We start from the raw sequence: 15,983 nt of genomic DNA, 5'->3' as shown, positions 1-15,983 counted from the left end.
GAAGTTATTTGTTAATTTAATTGGATTTCCGTCCCATTTTTGGTTTTAAATTGAATATGGTTATGGTATAGTGTCTAATGTCAGTTTGTGCGTGCATAATATTTGTATTCTCAATGTTGCATGGGCTACCAGCACTCTGAAATAACATACCTTATCAGATGGATTTGAAGATCAAGAGTTGTTTTTTAATTTCATTTGAATGGACAGTAAAAACTTTCAGTGTGTAACTTGTTTTTACTTTCTGACTTACTCTGACCATCTGGTCAAGATTTCTGGCCACTGGGCAAATAGTCTAGTTGTTGGCCTTTTCAACAAGAATTGCCTCAAATACATTGTTTAAAATAAATAATATCAACTTTTGAGATAGTTCTTCTACTCGAATCTTTTAGGGAAAAAAGGAATAGAAGCAAGTGGATGTGAACCTGATACCTTTCTTTTCACAGCTCGCAGTTCACAGTGCTTTCAGCTGTGTACAGCAGGTCGATGTAATATTTCTTCGCCAAGTCTTTCAGTTGGCCTGACTTTGTAATTTGATAATAACAATATGTTTGTAATGATATTAACAACTCTGATGTTATGTGTTGACTGATTCAGTCTTTCAACACTCTTAGGAGCTTACTAGTCTTCACTCTATTCAATAAGGTTATGCTGCCCCCCGCCCCCTCCCTTCCCTGGGCTCATGGTTCTTTTGTGAGTTCGTGCATGGTGCCATAGTGCCCCCAGGGCCCTGAGCTGTTGCAGCCCATTCTCCTCGCCTGGGCTTGTTTCCTTCACCATGCCCCTCCCCACTGCTCCCTCCTTCCCCTCTCTCGGTGTTTTTATTTATGTTGACCTGACTATCCCCTTGTTTACCCATATTCCATGTGATTTTGTTCCTCTTGCCAGTTCTCTTTGATCCTTTTTGGCATTTTTGCTCCACCCTTGGTGTTTGACCTCCACTTCTAAATTTTCTGTCTTTAGTGTGAGCCATTTTGGGAAGAACTCCCTCCCTAGTGTCTATTGCGTGGATTCTCCTCTCTCCCTGTCTTCCCCTCTTCCTTCCCACTGTAACCTCCCTCTGCCCCACTAAGTCACCAGTGCGAGTAGCCAGCCCATGTGGTGGGGCTGATATGTACCCATTTGGCCTAGCCCTCTAACAACATAGGATCACACTACTGATACATGAGTTGTTACCTCCCCATGTATGTAAAGGAGACGTTGTTTGTCATCCTGGAGCATTGGAACTCCTGGCAACAGCCATCATAGCAAGCAGCCGTTACTGTGGCTGGGTGATGCCCATGGGGAGAGCCCCTAATCAGAGTGGGTGGTGTTATGTGGATGCTTGGTGTATGAAGCATATCAAACTGCAGAAATCTGGTCATTCTCCAAAGACTGTCATGTTGAGTGGTAGCAGATCATTGAATGGTGCTTCGTATGACCCTGCAGCTTTTCCTTCCCTAGCTGCACCCTAGGAGTAGGGCCAAGCCCACAGTCTTTGTATGAAACACTTTCCCCGCTATGTGGTCTGTATTAGGATGGATGGGGACACATTCACCACCATAAAGTTGTTATTATTTTGTGGAGAATATAGAGGACAAATTTGGCAAAGTGGAGTCTCTCGGTAAGAAGCAGTCTGGCTCCCTGTTGATCAGAGCTTCTTCTGCTGCCCACTCTGCAGCTCTTTGTGCTTGTGGTTGCCCTGGTGACGTTCTGGTGTCTATTATCTGTCAGCAGTATCTGAATATGGTCCAGGAAGTGACTATAGGGATCGCATCCTGCAAATGTATGAGTAGCTCTGGGCTAATCTGGAGCAACGTGGTTCATTTAGTTTGACATGTGGAGACGGGTTGTAAAGACAACCGGACAAATATGGGCACCTTTATTCAGGCTTACAAGGAGGATACCCTTCCAGAGAAAGTTAAGGTTGTGTGTTACCACTGTGATGTGAAACTGTGCGTCCTGCCACTCCTGAGGTGCTTACAGTGCTTCAGTTTTGAGTATGTGTCTTCACACTGTACAGCGGACCCTCTGTGTGGTGACTGTGGCCACCCGCTCCATGAGGGAAGCCCCTGTGGTCCGCCACCGGTGTGTGTAAATTGTCTTGACTCTCTCCATGCTTGCCAAATTGCCCAGTTTACAAGACAGAAAAGATGATCCAAGAGTGCAAGTCCCTGGAATGACTGTCTTATGCTGAGGCTCACCAAAAATATGACCAACTCCACCCGTTGTTGATTTCTTCCACTTTTGCCTCTGTTACATCCTTTCCTCCTCCTACCAGTTCCTTACCCCAGCTTCATCCCCCTCTCCTGTGGTTCCGATGCCCTCCCCTCCGGTTGCCATACACCCTCCCTGGCTGAATAAGTGCGTCCCTTCTTTGGCACATGCCAGCGGTGTCCCCCTTCCCGCTCCCTCGGGACCCTCCCCAGTGTCTCTCCGGCCTTAGGCCTGCTACCACAACTCAGCCATGGGGTGCACCGTTTGTGTGCCCCAAGGTCACCCGCTCTCTTTCGGTTCCAGATTTTGCGAGAGCCTACTATCCCCCTGTGCCCTGTCCTCCTCAACCTCCGAGAGAGGAGGAAGAGGAGGAGGAGGGGAAGAAGAAGAAGAAGAAGAAGAAGAGGAAGAAGTCCCAGGACGAGCCTCCCTTTCTTGGTGTCCCACGAGATACCATCTCCCACTTTGCAACTTGAGTCTGATATCTTATTTATGAATGTCACCCCACCCTTGTAGGTGATGACCACTGCACTGGTGACATGACCTCCCCTTGGCTTCTTTATGTCTAACCTGGACTCTCACCACACAATAAACAAGTGGAATTGCTAAGGATATTACTGTCACCTACTGGAAACTGGAAATACAACTTGTTTCTCTTAATTTGCATTGTATCTTTTCCCGTCAAGGAATGTGCTTTCTTGATGACCACTCTCCAACTTTTCGTGGTTATTGGGCATTCTGTCGAAACCATGCCAACAACGGGATAGTGTCTGGAGAGATCTACACTTTGGGTCATACCGATGTCATTAGTGACATGATCCCCATTCATACTAACGTGGAAGCAATAGCAGCATGAGTGCAAATCACCCCAGCAATCGCCATTTGCAGTGTCTTCCTCCCACCAGATAGACCACTTCCTTTTGTTGGCCTGCCTCCCTTAATACAGCAACTCTCGCCCCCGTATCTCCTCCTCGGGATTTCAGTGCACGCTTCACTCTTTGAGGGAGTGCCATTTCGATTGATTGAACAATTTCTTACAGGCTTTGATTTGTGTCCTCAATGACGGTTCCCCTCACAGCAGCTTTTCCGCTATCAATCCCACAATCTCCTCCCCTGCACAGGTGGCTTCCTGATATTGGTCACCCCATGATGATCTTTGTGACAGTGATCACTTTCTAGTGATTCTATCATTCCCCTACTGCTGCCCGGCAGACAGGCCACCATGTTGGGCATTCCACAGAGCCAATTGGCCTTTATATATGTGTGATATGAACTTTGTGCCCCTCTTTCGGATTGCATTGATATGGTTGTGTGAGACATCTCTGAAACTATTTTTCATGCCGCTAGCACTGCTATCGCCCTGTCTACAGGTCCTCCTACAGATGTTGGTCATTGATCAAAGAGGTAGCAGTCTCTATCTAGGATAGCCAACAGGCCCTTCTACGATTTAAACGTTCACAGACCAGCCTTATTGATTTGAAGCATCTTCATGCTAAAGGCTGGTAGCACTATGTTTCCTCGCTGGAGATGTATGTCTCTTCATTGCAGCTTTGGTCCAAACTCCATAGCCTTCTAGGTCATCACTGACAATCAACTGTCCAAGGTCTTATCCTACAGGGTGCTCTTTGTACTGTCCATCGGTACTTGCAGAACATTTCATGACACACTTTGCGAAACAATCGGCGTCCCCTTCCTATCCTGCTATGTTTCTCCGGCAGAAGCACTGAGCTGAAGAACCCTCCCCCCCCCCCCCTCTGTTTTAACCCTCACCAAGCTGAACCCTGCAATGAACATTTCCTTGAATGGGTTCTTGCAGGCTCTTACCTCTTCACATGACACAGCCCCAGGGTTCTGTTTTAAGTGTCACACTCTTCCTCTTTGACATCAATGTGCTCATAACCACTGTCGGCCATCTGGTTATTCTGGCATTATACATCAATGATTTTTGCAGCTCCCATTCGGTAGCATCTGCAGAACACCTGTTCCAATGCTTCCATGGCTTCCAGTTTTCTCCCTCCAAAATGTGGGTTATGCAGTTTTGCTGTCAACTCTCAGTACACTCTGATCCAGAATTTTATTTAGGGAACCAGCACATAGATGTTGGAGCACAGTCCCATTACTTGAGCCTTACTTTTGATAAAAAGCTGACACTGCTACCGCATATTAATCACCTGAAGATTACCTGCATGTGGAATTTTAATGCTCTCGCTCACCTGGCCCACACATTTTGGGTTGCAGACTTTCTCTTTTCGATCTTCTTCATGCTCTGGTTTTGTCCAGACTAGATTATGCTTGTGAAGCTTATGGCTCAATGGCTCCCTCCACTTTGAAACTGCTTGACCCTGTTGCTCATCATTGTGGGGTGTGTCTGGCTATCAGTGTCTTTTGCACTAGTCTTGTCGACAATCTCCTATCACCATGGTTCCTTAACCATCCTGTGTACCCCATCATCTTTGCAAACGAGGGATGTCATCATATAGTTGTTGTCATCTGTTGCTAAGGCAACCAGTGATGTTAGCACATGCAACTAATTAGTCATAAGTGCAGCTATGTAACTCATGTCTTTGAGCTAACGTTACACCAGTGTGAAAAATTATGGCACTTTTTCACTTTTGAAAATTGTGTTTCACTTAAAGAGCATGTACTAGCCTTTCTAAATTGATCATGGGTGTTAATACTGCCTCCAACACCCAAAGTCATTTCACTAAAAATGTCTTCAAGATTGTCCACTTCCCTTTTTCTCAGCCTCACTCAATTTATGAGTTTCTGTTCAATGACGTGATATGAATAAGATGTAACATGATGAGCATCTTTCACAAACACCCTTGCAACAAGTAACTTCACAACAAAGGTTTTAAATTTCCATTAATAACATCTTCTGTTCATTTTTTATTCATTCTCCATAACACATTTGTATTGTCAATGTAATAACTGAAACACAGGATGCTCACATGTGTATGTGCTACTTAATTCTGTGAACACAACCAGACAACAACTGATACATGAGTTAATATCATACACAGTGATTCATCTTTTTTCTTTTCTACAATACAATATCTTTTTTAATAATAATTAAAGGCTGCTATCTCAGCGACAACATCTGACAGCATGGCATGGCCATCAGCTTATGGCGACCAGCTTTTAACATTGTCATACCCAGTCCACCATTGTTGCTCTGGTGTTCTCGAATCCAACGCACAGTACACACTGTTTCTAACATCAAACTGTACAAATCGTGAATATATTCATTTTTGATATTATGACCTGATACAGCCTAACCGTGTTTCCTTTGATATGAATATTACTTATTTTGCATATCAAGCATGCTTACCACAAACCATGCATCAAACCGTGTCATTGAAGGAAGGTAGTGCTGGCCAGGGTTGTGCTATATTCTCTCAAGAATACCAGCACATGTGTTACAGTTGTGGCATAGCTACTGGGCCGCTGTAAATGACATACACAGTTTAAGAACTGTGCCTACAAATGTCATTAATTGATATTTAATATGGTAATTGTGCCAGGAAAGATGTGCTTTTGGTAGACAATCATTGTGCCATAGCACTGAAATCATTAATTTTAGTGCACTCAAGTTACAACACTAAAAACATCAGCAACAGGAAGCCATTATCTATGAATATTTAGTTTCCCATCATTGTATTATAACAAATGGTAGCTAAAACAGCACTTTCTGAGGGGCTCTTCAATTTGCTGATGCTTTGAAACAATTTATATTCATACCATGTACTTCACGAGAAATAAAACCTACCAAATATGAAATTTAACACCATGCAGTATAGTGGCTGCTTTGTTCTGCTTGTGGCATGTAACACTAACACACATCATCGACCACGTTCCTACCCATGAGGTAAAAATCCAAAATGCCAAATTATTTATTTCATGATCTGCAGTGTAATGACACATGGAATTCCATGCCATAACCTCACCAGCTCCTCATCCACAGTCATTTTCTCTTCCCTTGAGAGGATGGCATTAGTCATAGTGCATACCCAGTTGACTTTCTCTGAGTCCAAAATCTTGAGAATATCCCAGGGAATGAACTGATCGAATGTAGGGTTAGAGAATCAATTATTGTCCACATTTGCTTTGGCGATCCCAGGGCGTATATTTGTGGGTGCAAATAAGACCTCCCCTTACTCTGAGATGGAACATCATCTGCTGGGCTACTGCCCCATCTAACAAATTTTACACTACCACTACTACTTCCATTCCTCCCAGAATGAGTCCACTATCTTATGTTACCTCTTCATTGATTGTATCAAATTAATTGATAGTTTTACCTTACATAATGAGCCACCCCCGCATTGTAGTTGTGGAGCTGAACAAACAGTATTTCATGTCTTGGTGGGAGACCTACTCCTTTTGGCTTTCCATGTTAAGTGTGGTCTTCCAGAGTTTTATCTCTAATATTGATGAATGGCTCATGGACTGTTGAAGTCGTACGTTGTTTCCTCTATGAAACTGGATTTTATTCTCAGATAGAACAGTTTAAACTGCTGTGAGGTCGAAGTGGTTGGTGTTGGGGTGTCTTCTGCTGCTTGCAGGGCCTGGAGAACCCTTGACTGTACTCCTTTGCCAGCTCCCTCAGCACCCATTTTTTGTTCTGTTTTAATTGATTTTAGATGTGGTAATTTATTTTTCTTGTGCACCCTATTCTCCCTTTTAGGGATAGGACTCTAATGAATGGAGGATGCTGTTCACCTATGTAACACTTTTGACAGTAATGGATTGGTAATGGGACAGCTGTGGTAGGGACAGCTCCCATCATATGTAGAGTCTTTGGGTACATTTGCGTGGCTCACCCACATGCTGATATGATTATTTCTCTCACTTTGTTTTCTTATTCTTGATACAACTGATGTCCATTACTTCTCACTTTTACTGTTAAATATCCCCTGGCTAGAAGGCATTCTCTACTCTCTCAATGGCGTCACCCTTTCTGCTGTGGCAGAAGCAGGTCATATTTTTCTCTCCACAGATAATGCCTGGGAGCCCCTAGTTCACCTGCTGAACTATTTACTGGCCTGACCCATATACCGTTACTTCTCATTAAATTGCTTCTCAGGTCTATTGCCTTCAGTGCCTCAATTTTACCACTCCTATATACTTCATAATTAGATCAAATTTCTGACTGATGTCAGTAACTCCAGAAGAACTGCTTCTTGACCGAGGTATTGATTATTGCACTGTTTAATCCCTTAAACCCCAACCAACTGACAAAATAAATGTATTTCAAGTAACATTCTGTGATGCATCAGAATGTTAATGACTTACCTGTTCACACGATCTAGAATGCCAAAAGTTGTATTATATCTACCAGATCACTATGTGAATATTGGAATCCAAATGTTAAACATTGGAGACTATAAATTAGCTGCCCACGCCTGAAGGGAAAATATTCAGAAAGGAGGGATTGTCATGTAAAGAATGACAGCATGTTCAACTCTTTTGGAACTAGTAGCTTCTGCTTAGATCCACAGTTGGAAGACTTTCTGCAAATTGCTTCCACACGAATGCATAAAGTAGTGCTTTTCTTCCTTTTATTTTCAAATACATTTGTGTGAACAATAATTTTAAGTACAGCTGGTAGTCAAATGAGCACAATGTAAGGAGACAGGCACGTGCATGTGAGTAAGTCTCTGTGTGTGTGTGTGTGTGTGTGTGTGTGTGTGTGTGTGTGTGTGTGTTTCTCCTATAGCTTGAGAAAGGAATTTCATTCCAAAAGCTAGCAAACAAAGCTCTATACCTTTTGTTTGTGTATCTGTCGATGGCGCTACTGCCTTTCTGTGGATCGTCCCTTTATTCCTAAATAATTCATTGCTATTAACCAGAACTTTCCATGCATTATTATAATTTTAAGTTAGTTAATTTTAAGTTTGTTAGTACAAAGTTTCTAATTTTAATACTCATTTTCTCAGCTCCTGTGTCGGAAGTCACGATTTTTCCAAATAAGTATTTACTTCCTGTACAGTTAGTGCGACACTTCGATACACTCAAAAGTTGTTAAAGGGAACTATTAATGTTGGTTTGAGAGATGGCAGCTTACTTCCAATTATTTCATGCTAGCAATGCTCACACAAATATATGTAATTTCCTGTAAATGAAATAAAAAGATTGTACTTGTTAAGACATTGAGCTTTCCTTAAAAGTGATGGCTGGGGTGGTCCGCGCCCTGTCGTAAACAGGTTCCATAATCCCTATTTCTGTTCAGCTTGCTCAGACCTTTCTGTACCTGTGTTGCAGCCATTAGCTTATCACTTCACTCAACTAATGTGATGCCTACTAAGAAATTTTATGACCCCAAATCCTCTCCTTTTCACTAGCTGGCCTCCAATCCAAGTAGAAATGAATTGTGTGAAATCCGTATAGCATACACAGTTAGATAAAGTAACGGCGATGAATGAGTAAAAATGAATGGTTCTCAAGGATGATCATGTTTGCCCATCTATGGTCTGAGCTAATAGCCAGATGTTTGGAATGGAGGTTGTGATCCATCCCTTTTTCTCCTGAGTGCATAACACCACATGTGTCCACAACAATCCCCCACCCCCTCTCTCTCAGCTGGCACATGATTTTTCAGTAGGAAATTCATTAGAAAATCAGCTATGAATGGATTTTGTTTTATGGCTACAAAGGAGAACTTAAACCTCCCGAGTGTGACAGTAATGTCAACTCTATGCTGACAGAATAATGTCCGGTACTGTATCTGTGTACCACATGTATCAGTGCTATGTTATCTTTTCTTTTCTCTGTTTTAATATTACCATTATTATTGTGAACAATTTCGACATAATTTTATCTCACTCTTCAGTTATAGGGGTTGGGCATTTCTTTCTGATGGGTTATTTTAATTAAACCAAAATATGTAAAAAAAGGGGCACACTGCAGAGCAGCTTGAACTTATAGTCATAAATCTAAGGATGAAATGGAAATTTGCATAAATGGAAGTGACGGAAACCTGCACCCGTAGCTTTGTGTCACCTTTTATTTCTTTTTTTCTTGGGGTGCTGAAACTTTCTAAGTAGAATTTTTTTACAGTCTAGATACAGGTGTAGTATATTTTTGTTACCTTTTTCCAGGTTTGCCTGCAGAAATTGGATCTAAGTTCAAATGTGGAATGCCACTGCATTGGCGGAAAGTATTAGATATGTGGATTACCTATGCCAACACTGCTAAAGGTAATTAATTTTTTAAGCTAATTTTGGCATCTACTGTTTAATTTTACAAAAACTAAATAGCTGAATTAAACAGTTAAGACCCTTACCTGTGTATTTCACAGACATGATTGAAATTAATAAAATAGTGTGTGAAGTTTTTGAATCGGACAACTATTGGACATTTAGGAATAGAAATTAAGGTAAAATGTTTGTCATTTGAAGCTCATGTGTTGAAGACGAAAAAGAAGAAGAAGAAACATTAAATATGACTGTAGGGAGAAAACAGATTTAACTGGAATAAAATGTGATAGGTTGGACCCATCGTAAGTGAGAGAAATGCCAAAGAAATTAATGTTATTAGTTATCAGTTACGTGCTCCAGGAGTCACTTTGGATGATATATCATAAAGATTGAATTGAGGTAGTTTACAGGATACTAACGTAATTGATATTTAAATTTGGTGGCATGCTGACTAGTTACGGATGAAAACACATAAAAGGATACAGTATTTATTTTGATATCCAGTGTCTGTGTGTAAAGCTTTTGCACTAAGTATGCACCTAGTTTTTACAGGGTGACAATTATTGAACTATATAGGGGAAAAGGAAAAAAAAGTTACAAACTACAGCATGTGCACACTTTATTCAACATGTAAACATCACTACAGATATTCAGATTTACGTTGATGATCTGAATGGCTGTTTTCAGCTCAGCAATGGTTTTGGGGCTATTGTTATACACCTTGTCTTAAATATAGCCCCACAAAATGAAGTTGCGGGTGTTCGGATCCAGAGAATATGGCGGCCAATCGAGGCTGAAGCCATTGGCCTCTGGGTACTCCAGAGCTAAAATGCGATTCTCCAAGTGCTTCTACAGTACACCAAACACTCTCTTGCTTCAATGGGGTTGAGCTCCATCTCACATGAACCACATCTTGTTGAAATAAGGGTCACTTTGGAAAATGGGGATGAAGTTATCTTCCAAAACCTTCACGTTCTGTTCGGTAGTCAATGTGCCATGAGAAATTGAATTGGAAGAAACACATTGATGATCTGCTGAAACAGTTAGGTTCAGCTACTTACGCTATTAGGGTTATTGCAAATTTTGGTGATAAACATATCAGTAAATTAGCCTACTATGTCTATTTTCATTCACTGCTTTCATGTTTGTTGTTGTTGTGGTCCATGCTACTCTACCCTGTGCAAGCTTTTTCATCTCCCAGTACCTACTGCAACCTACATCCTTCTGAATCTGCTTATTGTATTCATCTCTTGGTCTCCCTCTATGATTTGTACCCTCCACGCTGCCCTCCAATACTAAATTGGTGATCCCTTGATGCCTCGGAACATGTCCTACCAACCGATCCCTTCTTTTCGTCAAGTTGTGCCACAAACTTCTTTTCTCCCCAATCCTATTCAATACCTCCTAATTAGTTATGTGATCTACCCATCTAGTCTTCAGCATTCTTCTGTAGCACCACATTTCGAAAGCTTCTATTCTCTTCTTGTCCAAACTATTTATCGCCCATGTTTCACTTCCATACATGGCTACACTCCATACAAATACTTTCACAAACGACTTCTTCACACTTAAATTTATATTCGATGTTAACAAATTTCTCTTCTTCAGAAACGCTTTCCTTGCCATTGCCAGTCTACATTTTATATCCTCTCTACTTTAAGTGTCTCATTTCCTAATCTAATTCCCTCAGCATCACCCAACTTAATTCGACTACATTTCATTATCCTCGTTTTGCTTTTGTTGATATTCATCTTATATCCTCCTTTCAAGACACTGTCCATTCCATTCAACTGCTCTTCTAAGTCTTTTGCTGTCTTTGACAGAATTACAATGTCATCGGCGAACCACAAAGTTTTTATTTCTTCTCCATGAATTTTAATACCTAATCTGAATTTTTCTTTTGTTTCTTTACTGCTTGCTCAATATACAGATTGAATAAATCTGGGGAGAGGCTACAACCCTGTCTCACTCCCTTCCCAACCACTGTTTCCCTTTCATACCCCTCGACTCTTATAACTGCCATCTGGTTTCTGTACAAATTGTAAATAGCCTTTCGCTCCCTGTATTTTAACCCTGCCACCCTTAGAATTTGAAAGAGAGTATTTCAGTCAACATTGTCAAAAGCTTTCTCTAAGTCTAAAAATGCTAGAAATGTAGGTTTGCCTTTCCTTAATCTTTCTTCTAAGATAAGTCGTAAGGTCAGTATTGCCTCACGTTTTCCAGTATTTCTACGGAATCCAAACTGATGTTCCCCGAGGTCGGCTTCTACTAGTTTTTCCATTCATCTGTAAAGAACATCGGGGAGAGGCTACAACCCTGTCTCACTCCCTTATTAAACTGATTGTTCGGTAATTTTCACATCTGTCAACACCTGCTTTCTTTAGGATTGGAATTATTATATTCTTCTTGAAGTCTGAGGGTATTTCGCCTGTTTCATACATCTTGCTCACCAGATGGTAGAGTTTTGTCAGGACTGGCTCTCCCAAGGCCGTCAGTAGTTCCAATGGAATGTTGTCTACTCCGGGGGCCTTGTTTCGACTCTGGTCTTTCAGTGCTCTGTCAAACTCTATGGCATCATATTTTGGGGCAATTCGTTATTAAGAGAGAAAGTATTCATTGCGCAAAAGCGTGTAATCAGAATAATAGCTAGAGCCCACTCAAGATCACCTTGCAGACATTTATTTAAGGAACTCAGCATATTCACAGAACCTTCCCAATACATATGTTCGCTTATGAAATTCGTCACTAATAACCTATCCCAACTCTAAAATAACAGCGAAGTGCATGGCTACAACAGTAGAAGAAAGGATGATCTTCACTATTCTGGGTTAAATCTCACTTTAGCACATAAAGGGGAGAATTATGCTGCCACAAAAATCTTTCGTCATTTGCCAAATAGCATTAAAAGTCTGACCAATAGCCAGCCAACATTTATATGCAAATTAAAAGAACTTCTTAATGACAACTTCTTCTACTCAGTAGATGACTTAAAAAAAAAACCACCATTATTAATTATTTGGGTAAAGAAAACTTTGATAAAGTGACATGTTCCACACCATTATGAAATATCATATTCATGATCTATAGAACAGGGATTTATGTATGTAAGTATGGGGTCTTCTGTAGCAACACATTTCTAAAGGCTCTAGTCTCTTCCTGACTGAGTTGCTTATCATCCACACTTCACTTCCACACAAGGCTACAGTCAAGAGAGATTCTTTCAGAAAAGGCTTCCTAACACTTCAATTTACATTCGGCATAAACAAATTCCGCTTCTTCAAAAATTCTTTTGACGCTAGAGCCAGTCAGTTGTTTTGCTGCCAAAGTAAGAAATTTAATCTATAGTTTTAGTGTCTCAGTAAATAACTGATACTTTTAGCATCACTGATTTACTTCAGCTACATTCCATTAACCTTGTTTTACATTTGTTGATATTTATCTTGTAATTTCTTTTCAAGAAAATGTCTGTTCCATTCCATTGCCATTCAAAGTCCTTTGCCATATCTTCACAGAATTTCATCAACATCAAACCACAAGTTTTCATTTCTTCTCCCTAAACTTTAATCCCTCTCCAAATTTCTGCATGGCGTCTTTTACCACTTGCTCAATGCACAAATTGAATAACGTCAGGGATAGGCTACAATCCTGTCTCACTCCCTTCTCAACCACTGCTTCTCTTTCATGCCCCTCAGCTCTTATAACTGTCATGTGGTTTCTGCATAAGTTGTAAATAACCTTTTTATCAATGTATTTTATCCCTGCTACCTTCAGAATATCAATGAGTGTATTCCAGTTAAAAGTGTCCAAAGCTTTCTCTAAGTCTACAAATACATAAATGTCGCTAAGTCTACAAACGTAAATGTAAGTTTGCCTTTATTTAACATACTTTCTGAGGTAATTCATAGGGTCATTGTTGCCTTGCTTGTTCCTACATTTCTCCAGAACCCAAACTGATCTTAGCTGAGGTTGGCTTCTACCAGTTTTTCAATTCTGCTATAAGTAATAAATGTCATTATCTTGTAAACATGATATATTAGGCTGGTTGTTCAGTAATATTCGTGCCTGTCAGCACCAGCCTTCTTTGTAGTTGCAATTATTACATTCTACCGTATATCTTGCACGTCAGGTGGAATAATTTTGAAAGAATGTCGGTGTTTACTTCAGAAGCCTTGTTTCAACTTAGATCTTTCATCGACTATGCATGATGTTCTATTTTTGAATGAGCTTTATATTATCAGTAGAGACAAACTAGGCAAAATGTACAGGTTGATTCATGTTAGAAATAACTTTGGCATGTTGGAATGTTACACAATGGAATCATTTCCAAACTGAAGTGTTTAGTGCTGCCAATGATAACACAGTGTGGAATAAAACCCCACAGTGTACTTACATGGAAGAAAAATCATTCCTGCAATATGCCCACATAATGCCTGTTTCCTCATGCACAAATATAGGCACATGGGAGCCAAAAGTACATGGGAGATGGATCATCATGTACCCTTACAGTTATAACCCCCGTGACAACATGGAATTTACACTACTGATGCCTGACCAATAGCCTCCCCCCTCTAGTCCAAGAAGTAGGTTCAAATGGCTCTGAGCACTATGGGACTTAACATCCATGGTCATCAGTCCCCTAGAACTTAGAACTACTTAAACCTAACTAACCTAAGGACATCACACAAGAAGTAGGTGCCTGCCAGTCTTGGCCCTGGGGCTCCAGGCAACAGTTGCCGTACCAGATAATCTTTACCATGGTGGATTGGTGTCCATGGGGAAATTCTGTGATTGGAGTGAATGGCATCAGAGTTGATGATCCACAGTGAAACATATTACTCACCCATGCTGCTTGTTGTGCTAACACAGCATTCTCATCAGACAGAAAGCAAGATTTTAATGAAAAGCCTTATAACCCCACTGTTTTTCCACCTTCGCCCTTGCCATAGGGTGATAGGCAATGAGAAATGGGGGTGGACTGTTCACCCAGTTCTTGGTATGCTCCAGAACTAACAGAGAATCTTTTGCAAAATTGAAGCCACAGTTTTTGTTGAAAATATTTAGGATAGGTTTGAAAAAGTTGCTGCAGTAGATAAAATAAGGAATAGATCTTTGTTGATCAAACAGTCACAGGCACTTCACACCTTTGACAAGCTTGAGAATTGTGGTGTGACATAGGATTCTACAGTATAACAAATTCCACTTTTATTCTCGTAGGCTGACGAAAGATGTTTGTGGAAACTGGAAATCTAGTTTAGGTATTTGGTGTGGGACATCCCACTGTGCATGCCTTTGTTTGATGTATCTGTAGTTAGAGGCAAACTGAAGTCACCTCAGCCTATCGGCAAGGCACAACAGGGAATGCATGTCTCCACTTGCTGTGGAGGCACAAGCTTTGGTGTCATGGTTTGGTGGAAATCAAGGAGAAAGGTTCACTGGCAAGAATGGAACAACTGAAGAATTGTGATGAGAACTGTTATCCATCCTCTAATGTAAAAGCATCACACATACATTATACAGTCTATTGTGAGCTACAAATTAGGATCAATCTGCGTCATTTGCCATTGTAAAAATAGTTGTATAGTGGAGACATGGCTGTCAAAATACACAAGAATTAACACAAACCTGATTATATCATTTCAGTAACTTAAATAGATCACAGCTCTCTTTCAGCATTCACCCCAGCTGCAAAAGAGAAGAAGTCACATGGAACAGTATAGCAATACTGCATAGCAGGTCCACTACAGCAGTTAATTTCAAGAACAGCAACTGAAAACTTTTTGAAAGATAAAGTTGACATGCATGCAACTGGGTGACAGATTGTATACAGAGTGTATCACACCATAAGGTTATGCTCCATTTAATGCCCTAGTGTAGGACAGAAATTCGAGGTGCTGAAAGAAGAGAGCATTCATGTAAATAAAGATGATTTGTTCCAAATTGCGATGAAAATAATAGAAGAGGATACAACATTGCCCAGAGCAACCCAAGTCAATAACGGAGAGAGAATAAACAGACACATTTAGTGGTGTTGTCTGAATTAAATTAAACATTTAAGAAGGAATAATTTTTGAGTGATTGAGACTGAACAAGTGTTAACTATTATAAAGAGTTGGATGAAAGAGGTTAGTTGACTGATTCAATGGGGTTGGCAAGCAAAAAACTATACTTATGCTTAAGTAATCTTTAGCACTTCACTAGTGAAGAATTTCTTCAACAACATGGACTAATTCCATGTTGTGATGTCAGTAACAAAGAAAATACAATATAAGTGCCTCTAATGAGCAATAAATTGTACATATCTGTGATATCCTTTAACCTTTAATCATCCCACTCCTAAACATTTCAGCAGCTAAAGTAATTTTTAAAAATTAGTAAGGGGCATGTAAAATATCAAAGACTGGCTCAGTACATTGTATGTTAAGAAATTTTAATTTTTTAGTCAGCATGGGCTTAAATTATATTTTAATATCAGCCTCATTTGAGTGATACATCCAACTGACATTACCAGTACTTTACGAACTTCACATCATAGCTTGCGTACTACATACTTATAAATAGACTTCTCTCAGGTATTCCGTAAGGCACACATGT

General features: G+C 40.4%; 1 protein-coding gene across 6 annotated transcripts in view; it reads left to right on the top strand.

The window, feature by feature from the left end:
- Positions 1-15,983, top strand: part of LOC126353935 (uncharacterized) — a 340,432-nt gene that overhangs the window by 231,268 nt on the left and 93,181 nt on the right. For all 6 annotated transcript variants that reach the window (XM_050003197.1, XM_050003198.1, XM_050003202.1 and 3 more), the window contains one exon: positions 9,294-9,392. In XM_050003197.1, coding sequence (XP_049859154.1) covers positions 9,294-9,392 — 99 coding nt within the window. The remainder of the gene's footprint in view (positions 1-9,293; positions 9,393-15,983) is intronic.

This window comes from Schistocerca gregaria, chromosome 3 (assembly GCF_023897955.1).
Source record: "Schistocerca gregaria isolate iqSchGreg1 chromosome 3, iqSchGreg1.2, whole genome shotgun sequence".
In the NCBI taxonomy this organism is placed as follows: Eukaryota; Metazoa; Arthropoda; class Insecta; order Orthoptera; family Acrididae; genus Schistocerca; species Schistocerca gregaria.
The sequence above is the reverse complement of the archived record's forward strand: the minus strand, read 5'-3'. Positions and strand labels throughout refer to the sequence as shown.